The 20,383-nt window shown below is 36.1% G+C and overlaps 1 protein-coding gene and 1 pseudogene across 1 annotated transcript; one reads left to right on the forward strand and one right to left on the reverse strand.

Moving 5' to 3' along the window:
* Positions 1 to 11,041: 11,041 nt before the first annotated feature.
* Positions 11,042 to 12,266, reverse strand: LOC101263324 (autophagy protein 5-like; annotated as a pseudogene).
* A 5,862-nt stretch (positions 12,267 to 18,128) lies between these two features.
* On the forward strand, positions 18,129 to 18,623 carry LOC138349336 (uncharacterized mitochondrial protein AtMg00810-like). Its single transcript, XM_069299660.1, has 2 exons — positions 18,129 to 18,349; positions 18,428 to 18,623. Exons 1-2 carry the CDS (start codon positions 18,129 to 18,131, stop codon positions 18,621 to 18,623), a joined length of 417 nt encoding a protein of 138 aa, XP_069155761.1.
* Positions 18,624 to 20,383: the final 1,760 nt, after the last annotated feature.

Raw genomic sequence — 20,383 nt, forward strand, 5'->3', positions numbered from 1 at the left:
ATCACTTTACAATATTGCCGTCAAGTCCATGATCACAACATGTATATATAGAAAAGAATGTAAACACCGCCACCATAAGTGGACCATACCATACATCATCAAGTCCAAGACTAGAATTAGGAATTTTGGTCAACTTACCAATTCTCCAAGATATGATCACCGTAGACCAATTCTCAACAATTCATAATCAATTGATATAGATAAGAATAGGATTAAACAATATATCACAATCTAACGACAATTCAATCATCATCTAATCAAGATCACAATATCCACATTATAGGCTAAATTGAAAAATAGGAGGATCATGGGTTCTTACATAAATTCCTTAGGAAATCATCATAAAAACATTGAATAATCGTCCATTCATCATTAGAATGTCTTTGAAATTTGTTTGAGAATGAACCCATGCTTAGATTGAAAGTTAGGATTTTCAATCTTAGGATCACATTAGAAAACCTTTGAAAGAACTCCTTAGATGAAAGATTAACTAAGGATCAAGGGTTACCATACCTTAACAGAATAAAAGCCACTAAATTTGGAGAAGAAAACACTTGGAATCCATCTCCCTAGCTTGATCTTGAGCTTGGTCTCTAATGGAGGAAAAAGCAAGCCGGGCACTACGCTAGGTTGTGGATCGATCATGACGAGAATGGACTTCTACGTAATGTAATATAAATGTAATAGAAGTTTTGGGAGAATTATATTTGGGAGGGAAGGGTTTGATTTGAAGAATGAATTCTATATTGGGTTTTTATGATTTTAACCAACTTAAAATACCCTAATTAACCTAAAATAACCGTCCACCAACTTATTGGAACGTGGGGTGAATTTTCATCCCTTGACTTGGCCATGTCTAGACAGTAACTTGTAGGTCCCAAACGACGACCTCAATGACGGGGCGTCGATGGGATGACGGGCCATCCTGCACTTCTTTGTTTATGACCGAGACTCCATCATTCGGGGCTGAGCTCCCACGCCTAAGGGTGGAGCAATGCTCCCAATCGACGGAGTGTCCTAGTATATTGGCCGTCATTCCTAGGCGTTGTTTGACACTGCCTTGGCAGTGTTTTGCCAGCTTGTGGGTCCTCCTCAAGGGGCCTTAGGGTGGTCCTTGGATAGTCGTACCCGGTTTTTCGACCCTAAACACGACCATATACATGTTAGGATACTCCCCTATCATTTTAGACCCCAAACAGCACTCCAACACAAGGCATACATACAAAGGAATGCTAGCACACAAACGACTAGTTTTCGGACGTCTTGGTAGTCGTTTGATGTTTTACCCAAACCTCATAAAACCACTCATTACAAGTTGTGACACACCTTATATACAAGGTATAAACTCTTGAGGCATATGTGAGGCTATAGATTACTTAGTTCATTTTGATAGTCCTAACGGTTGTTTGTCAAACAGCCTAAAGTTAAAAATTTAAATATAAGCAACTAAAGGATTCATATCACAACTTTCACATTGGCTTGGATCAAGAAACTCTAACTTGATTAGCCATATATTTACCATAACATGGCAATAATTAATTTGGTTATGCACTTCAAAAATTTCTCTAAAAAAAATCACATTGCCTCAACTCTTAAGCCTTTCAATAATATGGTTATTTCATTTCTATTTGCAGAGCCGATTGAATTAGTAATACTTAACTGCAAAAGAATTCTACACTTAGCTTGTGGACATTTTGGTAAAACTTTTGCTTCCCAATAAGATTTTCTCTATGTGAGATCTTGTACAGAAAGTTGAAGGTCATTGTCTCTGTATCATCTTGTTTTGATGGCTAAATTAATGTGGAAGGATGGGTATTGAAATTGAGTTAATGGGTCTTTATTTTGGTTGGGTCCAGTTTTACTAAATGGATTGGATAGAATACTAAATAGAAAATAAAATTGACTATAATAAAAATATATACACATAGATCCAAGTAGGGTTCATGTAGGCGCCACATATACTAATAAAAATGGCGACAAAATATTTAACAGTACAAAGATAAAATATGTGTCTAAAGTTGGATGGTAAAGACCAGTATATCAAAAAAGTATGACAAAATGTATCCATTTAAAAGAGTACAAGGACAAATATGAATAAAATAATATTTTTTTAATTATCTTAAAATTTTAGTATAACATTGGTATAGTTTTGTTAAAGAAAATCACCATAAATAATTTAAAATACAACGTATGACTGTTAGGAGGTACTTAACTCAGTTATGTGCTATAAAAACTTTTTAGGGATTAGTTTTATACTAACATATATTTTATTTTAATGTAGTTTGTAAATATATGCTTGTTTTATTTGAAAAAAAATAAAAATATTCGTGTTTGCATTCCCCTTCCCTTAAAAATTAATTAGTTTTGCTTTTGTATTGTTTTAGTTTTGTACGTAGTCCAATTGTGTTGCATAAAGTAAGATTTATCGCCTACTTGAGTAATGAAAAGCAAGTTGGGAATTAAGACAATTTGAATGGATTTATAGTACCAAAAGCTCCATCCGTAAGTTCCTTTGTAGTTGAAAAGAGAAAAACTCTCTTCTACATAGGGAGTACAATTATAATTTGTATTTTTTTTTTCAAATGCTAAACGGGAATATTCACAATATCAACTGCATTTATTTTTTGTGTTTCATTTCATCTCATCTCTTTGGCCTTACTGTATCTAAATTAAATTGAGTAAAATAATTAATATATTTAAATATTGACGAAAATGTGCTATCTAAGTCTGCTAACATATATATTTGAAAAAAGTAGAAGTTTTGTGATTGCATTCACCTTGAAAATTAAATAATTCTACTTTAGTAAGTAGTCCAAATAAATGTGCTCAATAAAGTATGACTACTTGTCCAATTGAGTAGTATAAGCGAGCTAGTCCAAAAAAAAAAAAGAAGGTAAATATACCCATTAACTTAGATTTGAATCACATTTATGTCCTTCAATTTTTGTGTACAATTAGACACTTAAACTTGCATAAAGTTGAAAAAATAGGCACACATGTCTTACATGTCATTTTTAGTCATATCTGGTATCGTACATGTATTTTGCCATATAGGACTCATGTGTTTATTTATTTAAAAGTTGGATAGTTAAAGTGCCTCTTTGTGCATTATAAAAGTTGGAGGTCAAAGTTAAAATCTAAAGTCAAGTTTAGAGTCCAATATATTATTATGCGGCCCTACCCGTAAGTTTCTTTGTCGTTGGATGAAAAAAAATATCTCTTAGTATAGAAATTTTTAAATTTAAAATTAGAAAATAGTAAAAAAGAAAATTAATTGTAGAAATACAAGAAACATGAAATTATTATTTATTTTTTGTTATTAATTATTTCAATTATATTAATTCTGAAAATTCTAAAATTTGTAATTTTACGGTAATTATTTAAAATAAATGTAACTATTTATTTCCACGATTCGTTATTTTTTAAAATAATTGTAACTAGTTATTGCATATTTCGTTATTTTTTGTTTAGTTTAAGATGATTATTGAAAAATAAAATGTTAACTAATATAGTATTGTATAATATAATCATTGAATATATATGAAAAAGTAGCAAATAAAATGAGTGATTGATTGTGAATAGGACACGTGTTTGTTTCAAATTTTAATTTGAAACCTGTCAACAGTTGGTTTAATTAATTGTTGTTCTATTATTATTATTATTATTATTATTATTATTATTATTATTATTATTTTTTATAGTAACTGAGATATATACACTATCAGAACTAAACAATTCCTGTATCTCTTGGAAAAAAGCTAATTCAATATACAATTTGCTATATGGTGATGGGTTCTTGTATTTGGACATACACACTGTTATATTCTAGGTGTTTTGATGATCCTCACAAATGTGGGGACCTGGTTCCTGGCAGAGTGCTCTCGTCCAGATACAAATGAGGTACAGTCATAAAAGTTGTCATGTCAGGTGGTAGGTGAAACGTGCAGTATCCTACACCAATAAAAAGAGCGGACGAGATTATATGTTTCAATATCTCACAAATGCAGGGACCTGGTACCAGGCAGAGTTTCCTCCATCAGATACATAATTGGTTACAACTGTAAAGCTGTCACGTCAGAGGTTGGTAAGGCGTCAGTGTACTACACCAATCAGAATGGAGGAGGGTGTTTGTCCAACGGATAATAACTCTTTATGTTTGATACTTTTAGCATGACAAACACCATATTATATTCATTCATCCAAAGAAGGAAGTCAGCCAACAAGCCTTTTCAAGAACTCATGTAGAAGTTTGCAAGGGACCTGGTACCCAAAAGCAAGGGACCTGGTACCCGCAAGACTATGACGTGAAAAGGACGAAAAGACAGCTGTCATCTCTGATGCGGTAGGTGCACAACTTTTCCAACAGCAGGCCTTCAGCCAATGAGATGACTTCAACGAATTTGTGGGAATTTATATTATCTCTTTTCAACAAACACAAATTCAAGACTTGGCAAATTAAATTTGGATTTTCTCTGAAAATTCACAAGCTTGAACAGAAGGCCATCTTCAAGGAAGAACATTGCTCAACTCAACAGAAGGACCTGATAGAGTAAAGAAGAATCTTTGTTGTATTTAGAGCTTTGTGTCTATGTACTTACAATGTAAATCTGTTCCTAATCTATAAAGGATTCAGATATTTGTTTTGGATTTGTAAAAGTCTAAATCAGTTAAGGTTAACTGATTTAGTGGGCAACATTGTTTTGTGGCTTAGTCAAATTCTAAGTCATCTAGAGTTAGGTGGTTTAGTGGGCGGTGTGATATCCGCTTAGGCTCTTCAAGTAATAGGTAGATTACTTGATCGTGAGATTAATAACTTTTTCTCACATTGATTGTAACCGGGTTTCACTTTTGCTTGAGAAGATTAGTTAAGACGGTTGTAAATACTGTGCAACAGGTCGTGGTTTTACTCCCTTGAGCAAGGAGGTTTTCACGTAAACTGCTTGTGTTGTGTTCTTCATATTGTTTAATCTTCTGCACTATTTTTGCTGTGTCAAGGGACCTGGTCCATTGACTGGTAGTGGACGCACATATTTCATCAAGTGGTATCAGAGCAGGTGCTCTCTATCTGGTTAACAACAAGAGAGAAGTTCCTGCGAGAAATGGCGTCACTACTGGATAAGCAAAGAAATCAGTCTCCCGCAAGACCTCCTCTGTTTGGTAGTAAGCTATATATATATTGGAAGATTCGGATGAGAGACTATCTCATGGCTTAGGACAGTGAAGTATGGGATGTCATATGTAAAGGTCCTTATGTGCCAACTATGGAGGTTAAAGATGGAGAGGTCACAAGAGTCATTCCCAAAACTAGAAAACAATATAATGATTCTGACAGACTATTAGTCCAGAAAAATCATAAAGCAAGGAAGCTATTGATGTGTGGCCTTAGTATAAATGAATACGATCTGATTTCATCTTGTGAATCAGCCAAGGAAATTTGGGATCTGTTAAAAACAACTTATGAGGGCACTGAGGAAATAAGGAAATCTAAGCTAGATCTCTTTTCTACTCAGTTTGAAGATTTCACCATGAATGATGGTGAACTCATTCATGAAGTGCGCACCAGATTCTCCAACATCACAGATGAGCTCATGTTCCTTGAAGAACCTGTTCCTATTGTCAAGACTGCAGATGGTGAAGACAAAGAAGGGGACCAGGTCTGCTCCAAGATAAGCAGAAGAGAAGTTTTCTTCAGGGCAGTAAAAAGAGAAATGACTGCATGGGAAAAATCCTCAAGTGATTCAGATGATTCTGAAAACACAGATAATGGTTTTATGGCAAAGTCAGACGAGGAAGATTCTGATGAAAAGGTAACTCTATGTTATTTCAAGCAAAACTTGAATACCTTTTCTACTAGTAAGTTGAGAAAGTTGGCTGTTGTATTACTTGATTTGATAAGTGAGATGAAAGATGAGAAGGATCTCGTAAACAACAACCTAGATATCTCTCAAGATGGAAAAATTGCATTAGTTGCCCAAATATCTGATATTAAAAGTCAAATGCTTGTTCTAGAAGCTAAAAATCTAGAACTGAAGAAAAGGATGAAAGGGGTAACTAATAAAACTTTTAAAGGAAAGAATGAGGCAAGCATCTTGCAGCTGGAGCTTGAAAATAAGCTGCACACTGCTGAAATGAAGACCAAAATTGCATTAGAAAGAAATCTTGAGTTAGAGAGGGACCTGGTCCGTGTAAAAGAGGAACTGGAAAAATCTCTCAAATGGACCAATTCCTCTAAGATTCTTACAAATCTGATCGGTCAAGACAATAACGGTAGAAGAGGGTTAGGCTGTGACAAGATAAAATCCTCCTCAATCCTCGAAGAAAAAGTGTTCCTGATGCTGACAATCTGTTGTCTGAGAATTGTTGTCGAGATGGAAATCATAAGAAAGATTGTCCAATTTTGGAAAAATTTGAAGGAGGTTCGTCAAATTATTCCAAACAGCTGAAAGGAGCTAAAGAAAGGCATGTGAAGTTTGTCCGATCTGAAAGTAATCAAGAAAAGAAAGAAAGGAAACCTGGTCTTCATGCGAAACTTTTCAGATCCGATAGTAATGTGGAAACGGAGCATAAGGGACCTCGTCCTCGCTATTGTTTTAGTAAGAAAACTTTGCCCCCTTGGACAGGAAGGTTTCTTGTTAAGCCTTTTGATAGTTATTGGGAACTCTGTTTGAAGTGGGTTCCTAAGTCTAACAAGTAATTCTGGTGCAGAAGAGAGGAAGCTGTCAGTGTTGGTTTATAAATAGCAGATGCTCAAAACACATGACTAAGAAGGTTACAAAACTTCCTCTCTCTCAAGACACTTCAAGGTAGAGGTATCTCTTTTGGCGAATGGCAAGAAACACTACATTCTTGGTGTAGATTTATGATGAATGAAATGAAGCTAAGCTCTTATCAGATAACTATTTTGTCACAAACTTGGTCTCTCAGGTGATGATTTTTGATACAAAAGAGATGCAAGAACATGTATATTGCTGATCTGTTTACTGCTCATTGTGATGGTCTCACTGAACTTAATGCTCAAGGTATGAATGCTGAGGTATAATTAAGGAGACGTGCTCATGAGTGTTGCTTTGCTGCACAAACTTGTGTCAGAGGACCTGGTCCAGTCTGCATAAAATAATATTTGCAAATGACAAAGGTTGTGATGATGATGTTAAGGAGAAGCAGATCAGACCTCCTTCCGGTGAAATATGCAGACTTTGAATCTTTCAAGAAACTTTCGACTGAAGTGATAAATGGTACATGTTTGTGACTAAAATGATGATAATGAGAAGTTTGATCTCAACATTGATAAAAGAATAATTGTGGTACACTCTTCCTCCAGCAAGGCTTATCAGGGGTATAGTAAAAATGGTCATGTGTTTATTGATGAGTCTAGAAGATTTTAGAAGTTGCAAGGAAAGAAGTTTTTGAGATAGAAGAGTTGCTTCACAATCAGAGAGATGGTTTAAATAGTGAGTTTGTTGAAGAACATCCTCTTCATGAATCCAACAATCTCAAAAAGGATGATGCAGATGATGAACTTGATGAGAGACCTGGTTTTCTAGACAGTGCTGAACAAAGATGATGTAGTTCAAACTGATAATGTGAATTTTAAGGTGAGAATGAAGAAGAAACTCTGATAGTCGGTTCCCCAACAAGCTGATCGGTTGTACAAGTTGCTCCTCAACAATGTATTCAAGAGAGGTAAAAATGTCAAAAACATTTCTCTTTGAATTCAATATGCAAGGAACTGCTAATCATTCAGGTACATATTGATGATGTCATCTTTGAGGCAATCTTTGAGGTGTTGTGGGAAGAGTTAAAAGGCAAGATTCAATTGCTCTTTCATCAACTGAGGCAATAAATGTAGCAAGTGCAGCTTGATGGGTTCAACTCTTGTGGATCAGGAAACATCTTGAAGCTCATAAAGATCTGGCTGAATAAATCAAGATGATGATGGAAATGCTAAAACCTTCTTGAATGGATCCTACCTGAAGCAATCAACTCTTTCAATGACTATGAAAAGGGAGCAGGTATCCTTGCTTTTCGGTTATGTATGTTTTAGCAAATTCAGTTTCATACCTTTTGTAGATATACACACACGAAAAGGGGATGAAGAAACAGGGAGGTCAGGATAGATCTAGGCAATGACATTCAAACAACAAAGAGGGACCTGGTCCTTTCTCGAAGGTTAGAAATCTTAACATTGCAGTTTGAATTATGCATGAGAGCCATTGAAATTGCCACATGTCTGTCCTTCAAGAATCTGACTGTTGTCTCATCTTTTGAGTGCCAAAATGATACCTTATTTTCTCTTTCTTTATATTCCATATTTCTTTTTATTTCCCCAGAAAAATCAAGTTGCCTTCCAAATATCAAGGTGCTTCGAAATTTTCTTTTCTCTTCTTTTCAAACACACTTCAAATTGTTAACCCCTTGATTCTTGCTGGAGAATTCTTTGATGAAAATGTTTCAAGTGTGAAGAGGGATCTGGTCCTCCATGAAAAATGAAGAAGTGGAAAAGATGATGCTAAAAAAAAGGGAGAAGTTGATATTCTGAGAACTCAAAGTTTTCTGAAGAGGAAGGTGTGTAAAAAAAGGAAAAAAAGAAAGAAAGAAAATCTTCTTGGTTCCTCAATTGTTGATCTATTCATCTCGGAGGTCTTGAGTTGTTTGTGTTACCAATCTTTCTGTTATGAAAAACTCAGGCTGATGTTGGAAGCTATGACAGTTGCTCGTGTTAACTGGAATACTGAAATGGGTTGTTTAAAAGTCCAGCTTCTGAAACAACACTATCAGAGGGACCAGGTGCCAAAAAAAATTGGCAGCCCTACAGGTTAAACATACAGGTTGGGCTGCACATCATGTTGTACGCTAAGAGAAAATTCTTGAAATCTTATGCTAGGGATATGCTCTACTAATTCTATTCTTTCAATCCCTTGCCTCTAAATCATCCCTTCTCTTCCTACCTCTCTATGTCATTCCTCATTTATCTCTTGGGCATTGTTCTGGTTTTCATCTGTAATCAAACATGAAATGCTTTGATGACTGATCTTTTGTTTATGAATGTTAAATGTCTTGTTTCTACTGACTTGTGACTTGTCTCATTACTTTATGCCTTTTTACTCATGCTCTGTGTTGCCCAAGTGGCCATGAATTTGCAAGAACTATATTTCTGTCAACTTCGTTTACTGCTTTAACCCTTTTTTATGATGTCAAAAGAGGGAAAGTTGTTAAGGTAAGGTATGAGATCAATAGTGTTATAACTGCTTGAAGAAGACATAGTCACATCGATAGGAGGAATCAATGGTAGCTACTTGAAAAGTATGGTCATGCTGATAGGGGGAATAAATGCTTGCTACCTGACGAGGACCTGGTCCTGTTGATAGGGGGAAGAAGATGTTTGTCATCATCAAAAAGGGGGAAGATGATATGTTGATGTTTTGACAAACTTGAGGAATGATTAAACTTCAGTTACCCCAAGAATTCTTTTTGATAGGGGGAACTGATGAATAAGTATGTCATCATCAAAAAGGAGGAAAATGCTATGTTGATATTTTGATGAGTTGACAAACTTCGAGATGATGAAACTCAAGTTACCCTAAGAATTCTTTTTGATAGGGGGAGCTGGTGAATAAGTATGTTATCATCAAAAAGGGGGAAAATGTTAGTTCGAAGTTGAGTTAAGATGATAGCTCGAACTTGATATGAAGTTTTGATGATTTAACAAACTTACCGATCTAACAAGGAACCAAATGCTTGTTATTAGAACTGCTGACAATAAGATGAATGATAAACTCAGTGTGAGGTATATCTGTGTGCTATCATCAAAAAGGGGGGAAATGTTATATTCTAGGTGTTTTGATGATCCTCACAAATGTGGGGACCTGGTTCCTGGCAGAGTGCTCTTGTCCAGATACAAATGAGGTACAGTCATAAAATTTGTCATCTCAGGTGGTAGGTGAAACATGCAGTATCCTACACCAATAAGAAGAGCGGACAAGATTGTATGTTTCAGTATCTCACACATGCAGGGACCTGGTACCAGGCAGAGTTTCTTCCATCAGATACATAATTGGTTACAGCTGTAAAGCTGTCACATCAGAGGTTGGTAAGGCGTCAGTGTACTACACCAATCAGAATGGAGGAGGGTGTTTGTCCAACGGATAATAACTCTTTATGTTTGATACTTTTAGCATGACAAACACCATATTATATTCATTCATCCAAAGAAGGAAGTCAGCCAACAAGCCTTTTCAAGAGCTCATGTAGAAGTTTGCAAGGGACCTGGTACCTAAAAGCAAGGGACCTGGTACCTGCAAGACTGTGACGTGAAAAGGATGAAAAGACACCTGTCATCTCTGATGCGGTAGGTGCACAACTTTTCCAACAGCAGGCCTTCAGCCAATGGGATGACTTCAACGAATTTGTGGGAATTTATATTATCTCTTTCCAACAAACACAAATTCAAGACTTGGCAAATTAAATTTGGATTTTCTCTGAAAATTCACAAGCTTGAATCGAAGGCCATCTTCAAGGAAGAACATTGCTCAACTCAACAGAAGGACCCGATAGAGTAAAGAAGAATATTTGTTGTATTTACAGCTTTGTGTCTATGTACTTACATTGTAAATCTGTTCCTAATCTATAAAGGATTCAGATATTTGTTTTGGATTTGTAAAAGTCTAAATCAGTTAAGGTTAACTGATTTAGTGGGCAACATTGTTTTGTTGCTTAGTCAAATTCTAAGTCATCTAGAGTTAGGTGGTTTAGTGGGCGGTATGGTATCCGCTTAGGCTCTTCAAGTAATAGGTAGATTACTTGATCGTGAGATTAATAACTTTTTCTCACATTGATTGTAACCGGGTTTCACTTTTGCTTGAGAAGATTAGTGAAGACGGTTGTATATCCCGTGCAACAGGTCGTGGTTTTACTTCCTTGAGCGGGGAGGTTTCCACGTAAACTGATTGTGTTGTGTTCTTCATATTGTTTAATCTTCTGCACTGTTTTTGCTGTGTCAATGGACTTGGTCCATTGACTGGTAGTGGACGCACATATTTCATCACACACAAATATGAAGAAAGTACTCAGGGTTCATCAAATTGTTTACCACCCATGCAAAAGGAATCTCCATCTTTGGTTCAATTCCCTGAATGCGCAGGAGCTTGATCTCAGCACCATCTGAAATAGAGCAAGCGACGATGCCCTCATTCAACATCTCCCCACTTCGTTCCGTGTTGCTCTTGTTTGTTTCTTCTAGAGATGATCTCTGTTCAATCTCAACTTCTTCTTTAGATACATCATCTGTTGGCGGAAGTTTTTCCCCAAAAAACTCTGGCAGAAGTTTTGTTACTGCATCAGACAAGGTGAAGCATTTACCATCTCCATGGATCTGAACAGGTCTGTTTATGTAAGAGATTTTGTCCCAACTTTCAACAACAGGTGCATCTTCTAACTCGTCAAAATCCTCATTGATAGTTCTAACATACAGTCGAACCGGTATTCTACCAGTTTTAGCTGGTGCTGTGCCATCTGCATTTTGAGTGCTTTCAGGTGATTTAGGAGAGGAAATGTTCAATTTTATCAAAAAATCATCCACAAGAATGCTGAATTTTAGCTTAGATGAGATTCGAAGATAAGAGTCCAAATCACCATCCATAATGGAGCGCCAGAGTTCTAATTGGTCAGATTGGGACATATTCATTACATTTTTGCAGTTCCCATTGATTATATATGCTGCCTCTTTAAATGAATTAATAAAGCTCCATTTTACACTATCTTCACTGTCACAGGGTGTTAAAATATTTCCAGGATATCCTCTAAAATGTACTGTCAGATTCCAAGGCCGTTCAGGTTCTGCACAAAGAAGATCAAAGATTACCCCAGTAGGTATATATCATTTGAGAGGCAAGCCATTGTACTCAAACCATATCGTATCTACACCTGGAGGAAGTGAATTACTGAAGAAAGGCTTTACTTTTTGTGCTAAAAGAGGCAGGTACCCAATTCGAGGAGCTAAAATCATAGCAGGGGGAGGAGTAGGGAGAGTAGTCATTTTGGATTCATGAAGATGAATCTGCAGAGGGATTGCTCCTTCCCATACATACTTCTGTGCTTCAGTTCCTCCTCCTTTACTTTCCATTATCTTCAATTCACCCTTCTCTTCTCTTCTCTTCTTCTTTTCGGGGGCAGCGAACTGGAATTACAGCTAAACTATGAAGCTTCGGCCACCAATCTCGAAAGATTCCGACGGAAACTTGGATTTCGAACAAATGGTCCCCGAAATTTTGTTTGAACTCGAACGCCCCAAATGTAAATCCCTGGGTCAATAAGAAGAAGAAGGAGGTTGTTGTTCTATTATTAAAATAGGTGATTTAGGGCCCGTTTGGATGGGCTTAAAAAAACAACTTTAAAAAAGTACTTTCGAAAGTGCTGAAACTTATTTTTAAAATAAGCAGTTATGCGTTTGGATAAAAGTGCTGAAGTTAAAAAAAAAGTTGTTGATTTGTTTGGCAAATAAGTCCTGATAAACAGCTTTTTAAATCAAAATGTCTGAAATACCCTTAAAAGCTGTTAACATAATAAAAGTTAATTAATTTATATTTTACAGCCATAAATAATTATATTTTGCTATCATTCACATATTTCTTTCTCATCATAAACTATTTATAAGAGGAATATAAACTTATTATAGATTTTAATGATATATAATTTGAATAGATTAAAGAACGATTTAAGATTTTATTTTAGTTTCATCCATAGGTAATAATAATTGTCTATCATTCACATATTTCTTTATTATCAAAAATTATTTATAAGAGGAATATAAATTTTTATATAAGTTATATGTGCAACTTATTTTACATTTTAAAAATATATAATTTGAATAGATCACTTGAAAGATTTAAGATTATTTTATTTTCATTCATTAGTAATAGTAATTGTCTATCATCCACATGTGAAAAGGAAAAAATAGAAGAAAGAGATGTTAGGGTTATGTGGGTAATTTGGAGATTGTATAAAAATAGTAAGGGCAAAAAGGTAAAAATGTGGTCAACTTAAAATAACTTATAAGCTGGAAAAAAAACACCCCTACCCTAGTTTTTAACTTTTGGCTTAAAATAAGTTTTTTTTAACTTAAAATAAGTTGTTTTGAATATTGCCAAACAACTAAATAAATCAAAAACCAACTTTTAAGTCAGTTTGACCTACTTTTAAGCTGAGCCAAACAGGCTCTTATCGTGAATAGCACAGGTTTTTGTCAAATTTTGCATGAATGACGTAAACAAACAAAAAATATATATAACTAAGTAATTGATATTTTAAAATTAAAAAAATTGAGATTAATGGAGTCGTTGATATGTAGGAGCTATATATATATATATATATATATATATATATATATATATATATATTAGTGAATTTGACCGTGCTACGCGCGGGTTTAATATTTCAGGTAAAATTTTACTTTATTTAGCAAAGTTTATCATTACAATTGTTTTTTTATCTCTACAAATTTACAAACCATTATTTCCTTTAATTTCTACCTTTACATAAACTTGCTAACTGTTGTTTTATCTTTTAAATATTTGACGATATTGTTATCTCTCATGCACTTGTTTTTTGATTTATAACTATAAAATTTTCTGAGTATATACACATTCACATACATAACTTTCTTATTTTTATTTTTTATGATTTTTTCTATTTTAGAAGGTCATGAATATTTCATCCCGCAAACATAGAAAAGGTGAATGTCAAATATTTAAAAAAATATAATTTTTGTAATTTTTTGTGATATAAACAAAAAGAATAAAATGAATATTTTATTTTTAGTTGTATTAAATTTAAATTTACTTAATTTTATATAGTTGCTTGTTTAATTATTGTTTTTCTCTATAATTATAACAACCTAGTATCCATTTAATGCTTCAATGCATAAATAATTACAAGTAAATAAGAAACTTTTAAAAATATTTTCGTAAGCAATTTCAAAATAGAATTCTTAGTCGTCCACCACGATATTGCTCCATCTCTCATATTATTTTTTCACTATTGTGTTTTTACTGATTTGCAAAAAGAAAATCACACTTGAATGAAGCTTATCTTGCTTAGTTGATAAATCTTCTCTTTCTAAATATGTTGTCGCTGATAATATTACATTTTTATATAATTTGTAGTGAAAAGAGTAAATTGTCCATTGGAAGAAAATTTTAATTTACAATGAACCAGTTAGATGAGTAATAATTCTAATCAATAACGAAAAGTCAGTAACTTTGTATTCTTAGTAACATCATATATCTATGTGATCTACAATAAGAAATTTAAACGACAATCATATTTTCTTTATTCACGAAAAACTAATTATTACGTAATTATAATTTATAAACCTTATATACAATTAATAATGATAAGTCACTATATAACTTTTAGAAATATTTGTGTTGAAAAGTTAAAGTATTAATTTTTTTGGTAAAATTTGGGCACCAACCAAAAGAATGGTAAAACAACTGCTTACACTTCATATTTCAACTCCTCTTATAAATCAATAAAGAGCTAATATAATAACAGATAGTATTAAATAAATATTATTAAATAATATTAGTATTTACTGTGTACTAGTCGTAGTCCTATTAGGATTAGTACTCCTTAATCCTAGTCCTATTAGGATTAGTACTCCTTCCTATATCTCCTATATATATCTCCCATGTATTCTCCCTTATTAGGTTAACACTTCAATACAATCAATATTCCTTCATGGTATCAAGAGCCAGAAAACCTAGATCTTCTTTTCTCTAGGTTTTTTTTTCTCTCTTTAGGGCACCGATCGTTCTCTCTCTTCTCTTGGCGGCGGCAGCCATGACAACCGAGGTGGATCCTCTCGATTCACTTCCTTCTGGCGTTAAACTCCTTCTCAGGCATCTTCATGCCCTGATTCTTGAAAAATTATCAGACATAAATTACCCTACATGGAAAATCACCGTTCTTACAGCCCTTGAGGCCAATTACCTCCTCAAATACGTCGATGGAAGCACAGAATCGCCGCCGGTAGTCATCACCGCCACGGACAAATCAGAAAAAACCAATACGGCCCATGCCGCCTGGAAATCCGTGGATGTCCAGATCCGATCATTTTTGATTGCGGTCATCTCTCCCATGGTTCAGAAACACGTCCGATCCTACACAACTGCTTCAGCCCTGTTGACGGCCCTCGCAACACGCTATGCATCAATTTCCCACTCTCATATTTTTCAATTGCGTGATCGTCTCCACACAATTACCAAAGGCACGAAAACTATGGCGGAGTATTTAGATGAGGTCTCCACCATCATCACAGCCCTCGACACCGTGAATGAAATCATTCCCGAAAAAGAACTCGTCATGTGCGTCGTTCAGGGGCTCCCATCATCTTACTCCTCCATTAAACAGGCGGTTCGCATCAGTTCAACGCCCGTTGACCTGGATACTCTCTCCTCGTGGCTAAGAAGTGAAGAAGTCAACGTGGATCTGGAGAGCAAACTTCTTCTCCGAGAAGCCGCTGTTATGGAGCCGGCCACCGCCCTCACCGCAAGCCAGAACTATCGCGGGGGCGTGGTGGTGGCCGGCAGGGGAGCCGCGGCGACTACGGCAGAAACAGCAGAGGCCGCGCGCGCGGCGGTCGGCAGGGCAGTCGTCCGCCGTACGACGGTCAGCAGCATGACAACAACAACAGCCTGCTGTTCATTGCTGGTTTCGGTATGAGGAGAGCCAAAATAGTGATAACCGTGCCAATTATACATCTCAAGCCGGCCCTTCCTATGAATGGCTGTTGGATACTGGGGCCAACATGCACGTTACTTCTGATCTATCCAAGCTTAACACTCCAAATCCATATCATGGCTCCAATGGTATTACTTTTGGCAACGGTGAGTCCCTTAATATTTCTCACACTGGCACGGGTACCATTAAAATCCCCACCGCTATCTTTCACCTAGGTAACCTTACGCACGTCCCTTCTATTAAAACCAATCTCCTTTCAGTTCACCAATTCACAAAAGACAATAATTGCTCACTCTTGTTCACCTCTAATGATTTTCATATCCTAGACAATACTACCAAGAGGGTGATTTTTCAGGGACCCTGTGAGCATGGTCTGTACGTTCTTCCTTGCACAAGTTCGTCTGCCCACCCAGTTTCAGAAAGCGTTCCTGTGGCTCCGGTGGCTCTTTCGGCTGATGGCCACAGTCTGTTGTGGCACAGTCGTCTGGGTCACCCGTCTACTCAAATAATAAATTCTTTAATGTCTCAATTAGGTTTTTCTTCCATTCATGTAAACAATTGTGACTCCTGTTCAATTGCTAAATCTCATAAATTACCTTTTACTTTATCTGAGAAATGTACAACTGCACCTTTTCAACTTATTCATTCTGACCTATGGGGTCCTACTGCTGTTCCTTCATTTACTGGTTTTCGCTATTATATTTGTTTTGTGGATGATTTTACAAAATACACTTGGTTGTACCCACTAAAACACAAATCACAGGCATACACCACCTTTGTCACTTTTGAAAAAATGGTCAAAACACAATTCAATTCTCATGTTAAACTTTTTCGAAGTGACAATGGAAAGGAATATGTAAATAACATCTTTGTCCAGTTTCTGCAATCCCTGGGAATTATACATCAAACCTCCTGTCCATACACTCCCGAACAGAATGGGGTGGCTGAGCGTAAGCATCGCTATCTCATTGAAACGGTGGTTACTCTTCTACATCAATCTCATCTCCCTGTCTCCTTTTGGGTAGAAGCTCTAGCCACCGCAAACTACCTCATTAACAGAATGCCCAGTCACACCCTCTCAAACAAATCACCCTATCAACTCCTTTACCAAGAACTTCCCAATTATACCAACCTCCGCGTCTTTGGGTGTCTTGCCTACCCTTGGCTACGTCCTCATATTACTTACAATTACAACCCCGATCCCGTCCTTGTATTTTTTTGGGCTATCATCCTACCTCCAAGGGTTATCGCTGTCTTGACCCACAAACTCATAAAGTCTACATATCTCGTCATGTCAAATTTGTCGAAAATGAGTTTCCCTACGAGTCTATTTCCTCCTCCACAAATACATCATTCATTGGCGTCCTTCCTCTTTTTCCAACATACTCACAGGGTCCCTCACCACCTTCCCCCACACCTCTACCCACTACCCAACCACCCTTCATCACCCCTTCGACCGTCACCCACAATACACCCGCAACCACCACCCACACTCACAACCAACTCGAACCACCCCATGCCCACAACATCTCCAGCCCGATCCGTTTTGGGTCCTTCTCGGCCACTCCCGAATCACCACCACCCGTGCCACCTCCCAATACTCATCCCATGTTAACTCGTGGCAAAGTCGGTATCTTTGAACCCAAAACCTTTCAGGCTACCATACTACCAAATACACCCCTTCCCGATAGTGAACCAACAACCTACTCTGTTGCCTCAAAAAATGCTTATTAGCGTCATGCTATGGATGACGAGTTTAAGGCTTTGACTGATCAGAAAACTTGGGTTCTTGTACCTAAGCCGCATGGGCGGCACCCAGTGGGCTGTAAATAGGTGTACAAAATTAAACACAATGCAGATGGCAGTATTTCCAGGTACAAGGCTCATTTGGTTGCTAAAGGCTACAATCACGAGTATGGGCTTGATTACTCCGAGACATTCAGTCCTGTTATTCGGCAGGAAATCATTCGCCTGGTACTGTCACTCGCCGTGCGCAATAATTGGCTCATCAATCAGTTGGATGTTTCCAATAATTTTCTTCATGGCATGCTTGATGAAACTATCTACATGACACAACCACCGGGCTATGTCGATCCCCGCTTCCCTCAACATGTTTGCAAACTCCAGAAGTCTCTGTATGGGCTCAAGGAAGCCCCCGTGCTTGGTACACACGTCTGAAAATGTTCCTCCAGGGACTCGGCTTCACGTGTTGTGTACACAACACGAGTCTGTTTACTCGACGTTCAGCACACGGTACAATCATTCTTCTTGTCTATGTAGATGATATCATTATTACAGGCTCTACTGCAGCTCTCATTCAGGATGTCACTCGAGCTTTGCATACTACCTTCAAAATGAAGGACCTTGGCCCGTTACATTATTTTCTGAGAATGGAGGTTTCTCGGAGAGGCAGCGGTTTGTTTCTTCATCAGTCAAAATATGCTCGAGATCTGTTGCAGAAAGCTGGACTGGAAAAATGCACCAGTCAACCAACACCGATGGAAGTATCTTCGTCTACGAATGGAGCCGACACCCCCTTTGCCAATATCACCCGCTTCCGCAACCTCATTGCGGCTCTACAGTATCTGGCCATTACCCGTCCTGACATCCAGTTTGCTGTCAACCGAGTTGCTCAGCGCATGCATCAACCAAGTGAACATGATTACCATTGTCTAAAACGCATTCTCAGGTACATTTTTAGCACACTTGGTCGTGGTTTACTCATTCGACACGGGGACTTGAAGATTCGGGGTTTCTCAGATTCAGATTGGGCGAACGATAAAAATGACAGAAAATCTACATTGGGGTTTCTCATTTTTTTTGGGGCCGAACCTGATCTCCTGGTGTACAAAAAATCAACCCAAGGTCTCTCGATCCTCGACTGAAGGTGAATACCGCGCCCTTGGTCTTCTTGATGCTGAGACCATGTGGGTCACATATATTCTTTGCGAACTCCGCGCCACTCACACTGTTCCTGCTCTCTATTGTGACAACAAATCAACCATCTGTGTGGCCAAGAATTCCGTCGTACACACCAGAATGAAGCATGTTGATACCGATTGTCTCTTTGTTCGCGATGAAGTTCAGGCCGGCACCATGACTGTGCAGTATATACCCACTGAAGCACAACCGGCTGATATTCTCACCAAGCCTCTCCTGAGCCGACAGCACGATTACCTCAGTTCCAAGCTTCCGTTCGCTTCCGCTCAGCTCAGTTTGAGGGGGGATAATAACAGATTGTATTAAATAAATATTATTAAATAATATTAGTATTTACTGTGTACTAATTCTAGTCCTATTAGGATTAGTACTCCTTAATCCTAGTCCTATTAGGATTAGTACTCCTTCCTATATCTCCTATGTATATCTCCCATGTATTCCCTTATTAGGTTAACACTTCAATACAATCAATATTCCTTCAAATATTAATATAACTTGCAAACAATTAGCGTCTAATTAGAGTATTATCTTCATAATATATACAAATTAAAATTTATTGAGGTAAATAAAAATAAAGACAAAAATTAAGATATCGTAATACTAAATTGAGAGAGAATAAAGGAACAGATATAAAATGAACAAATAGGGGTAAAAATAAAATAGCGCAGAAAGAAAAATAGAGAAATTGTGTTAGAATTTTGAAGTAGTTCATTTATTAGTAAAATTCAGAAACGTTGCATTATCTTTTTCATCAAAGAGTTGCAATTAAGTGGATGCATTTCTTTATTTTTTTAATTGAAATTTTGTATCCATAACCATTTTTTCCATAATTAAGCACAGTAATTATGGGAAAGTAAATATTGACTACGAGGAATGAAATGAGTATAATTTTAAAATGTCAAAATGATAGCCTTTGAAATTTTTTTATTTATAGCAAGGTATAATTAATCATTAATTAATAATTGTTAATAAACAATTCTGTAAAAATAGAGAAAATTGTATAGATCTTAAGTAAATAGACAAATACCTTTTGTGATCATGAGGCATGTCGTACATTAACATGATGAAGAACCTCCTTTACAATACGCGGGTTATATATATATATATACACACACACACACACACACACACACACACACACACACATATATATATATATATATATATATATATATATATATATATATAACCCACCTTAATATTATACCATACAAATTTGGATTTAGGGAGAGATATATTGAATAGAATTAGAACTTAACTTCCTATAATAAAAATAAATCTTTTAAAAAATTAAATAACATTGATAATAATAAAATAATAATAATAATTATTATTATTATAATAATAAAAAAAACTATTGACTTATATCAAAAAGCTTCATGGTAATATCCTTAACATATATTCATACGTTAAAAATTAATCAAGAATAGATAAAATAAACTCGTAGCTTTCCTCTTTTGTTCTTCATATAAAAAGCTTCATAAAAATTATCCTGTTTAAAAGGATGCTAACATATATACATCAAAAATAAAGATCATGGATGGATAAAATAATAGGAAGATGAAACCCTCCAAAAAGGTATAAGAAGATATGAAAAAAATACTTACATGAAACTCCAAGGAATCTCTAAGAAGGTATGAATACATAGGGAAATGAATTGTCTAATTGATTACATGTGATTAAAAATTAAAAAAAAACTGACAAT

Source organism: Solanum lycopersicum, chromosome 6 (genome assembly GCF_036512215.1).
Source record: "Solanum lycopersicum chromosome 6, SLM_r2.1".
Lineage (NCBI taxonomy): Eukaryota > Viridiplantae > Streptophyta > Magnoliopsida > Solanales > Solanaceae > Solanum > Solanum lycopersicum.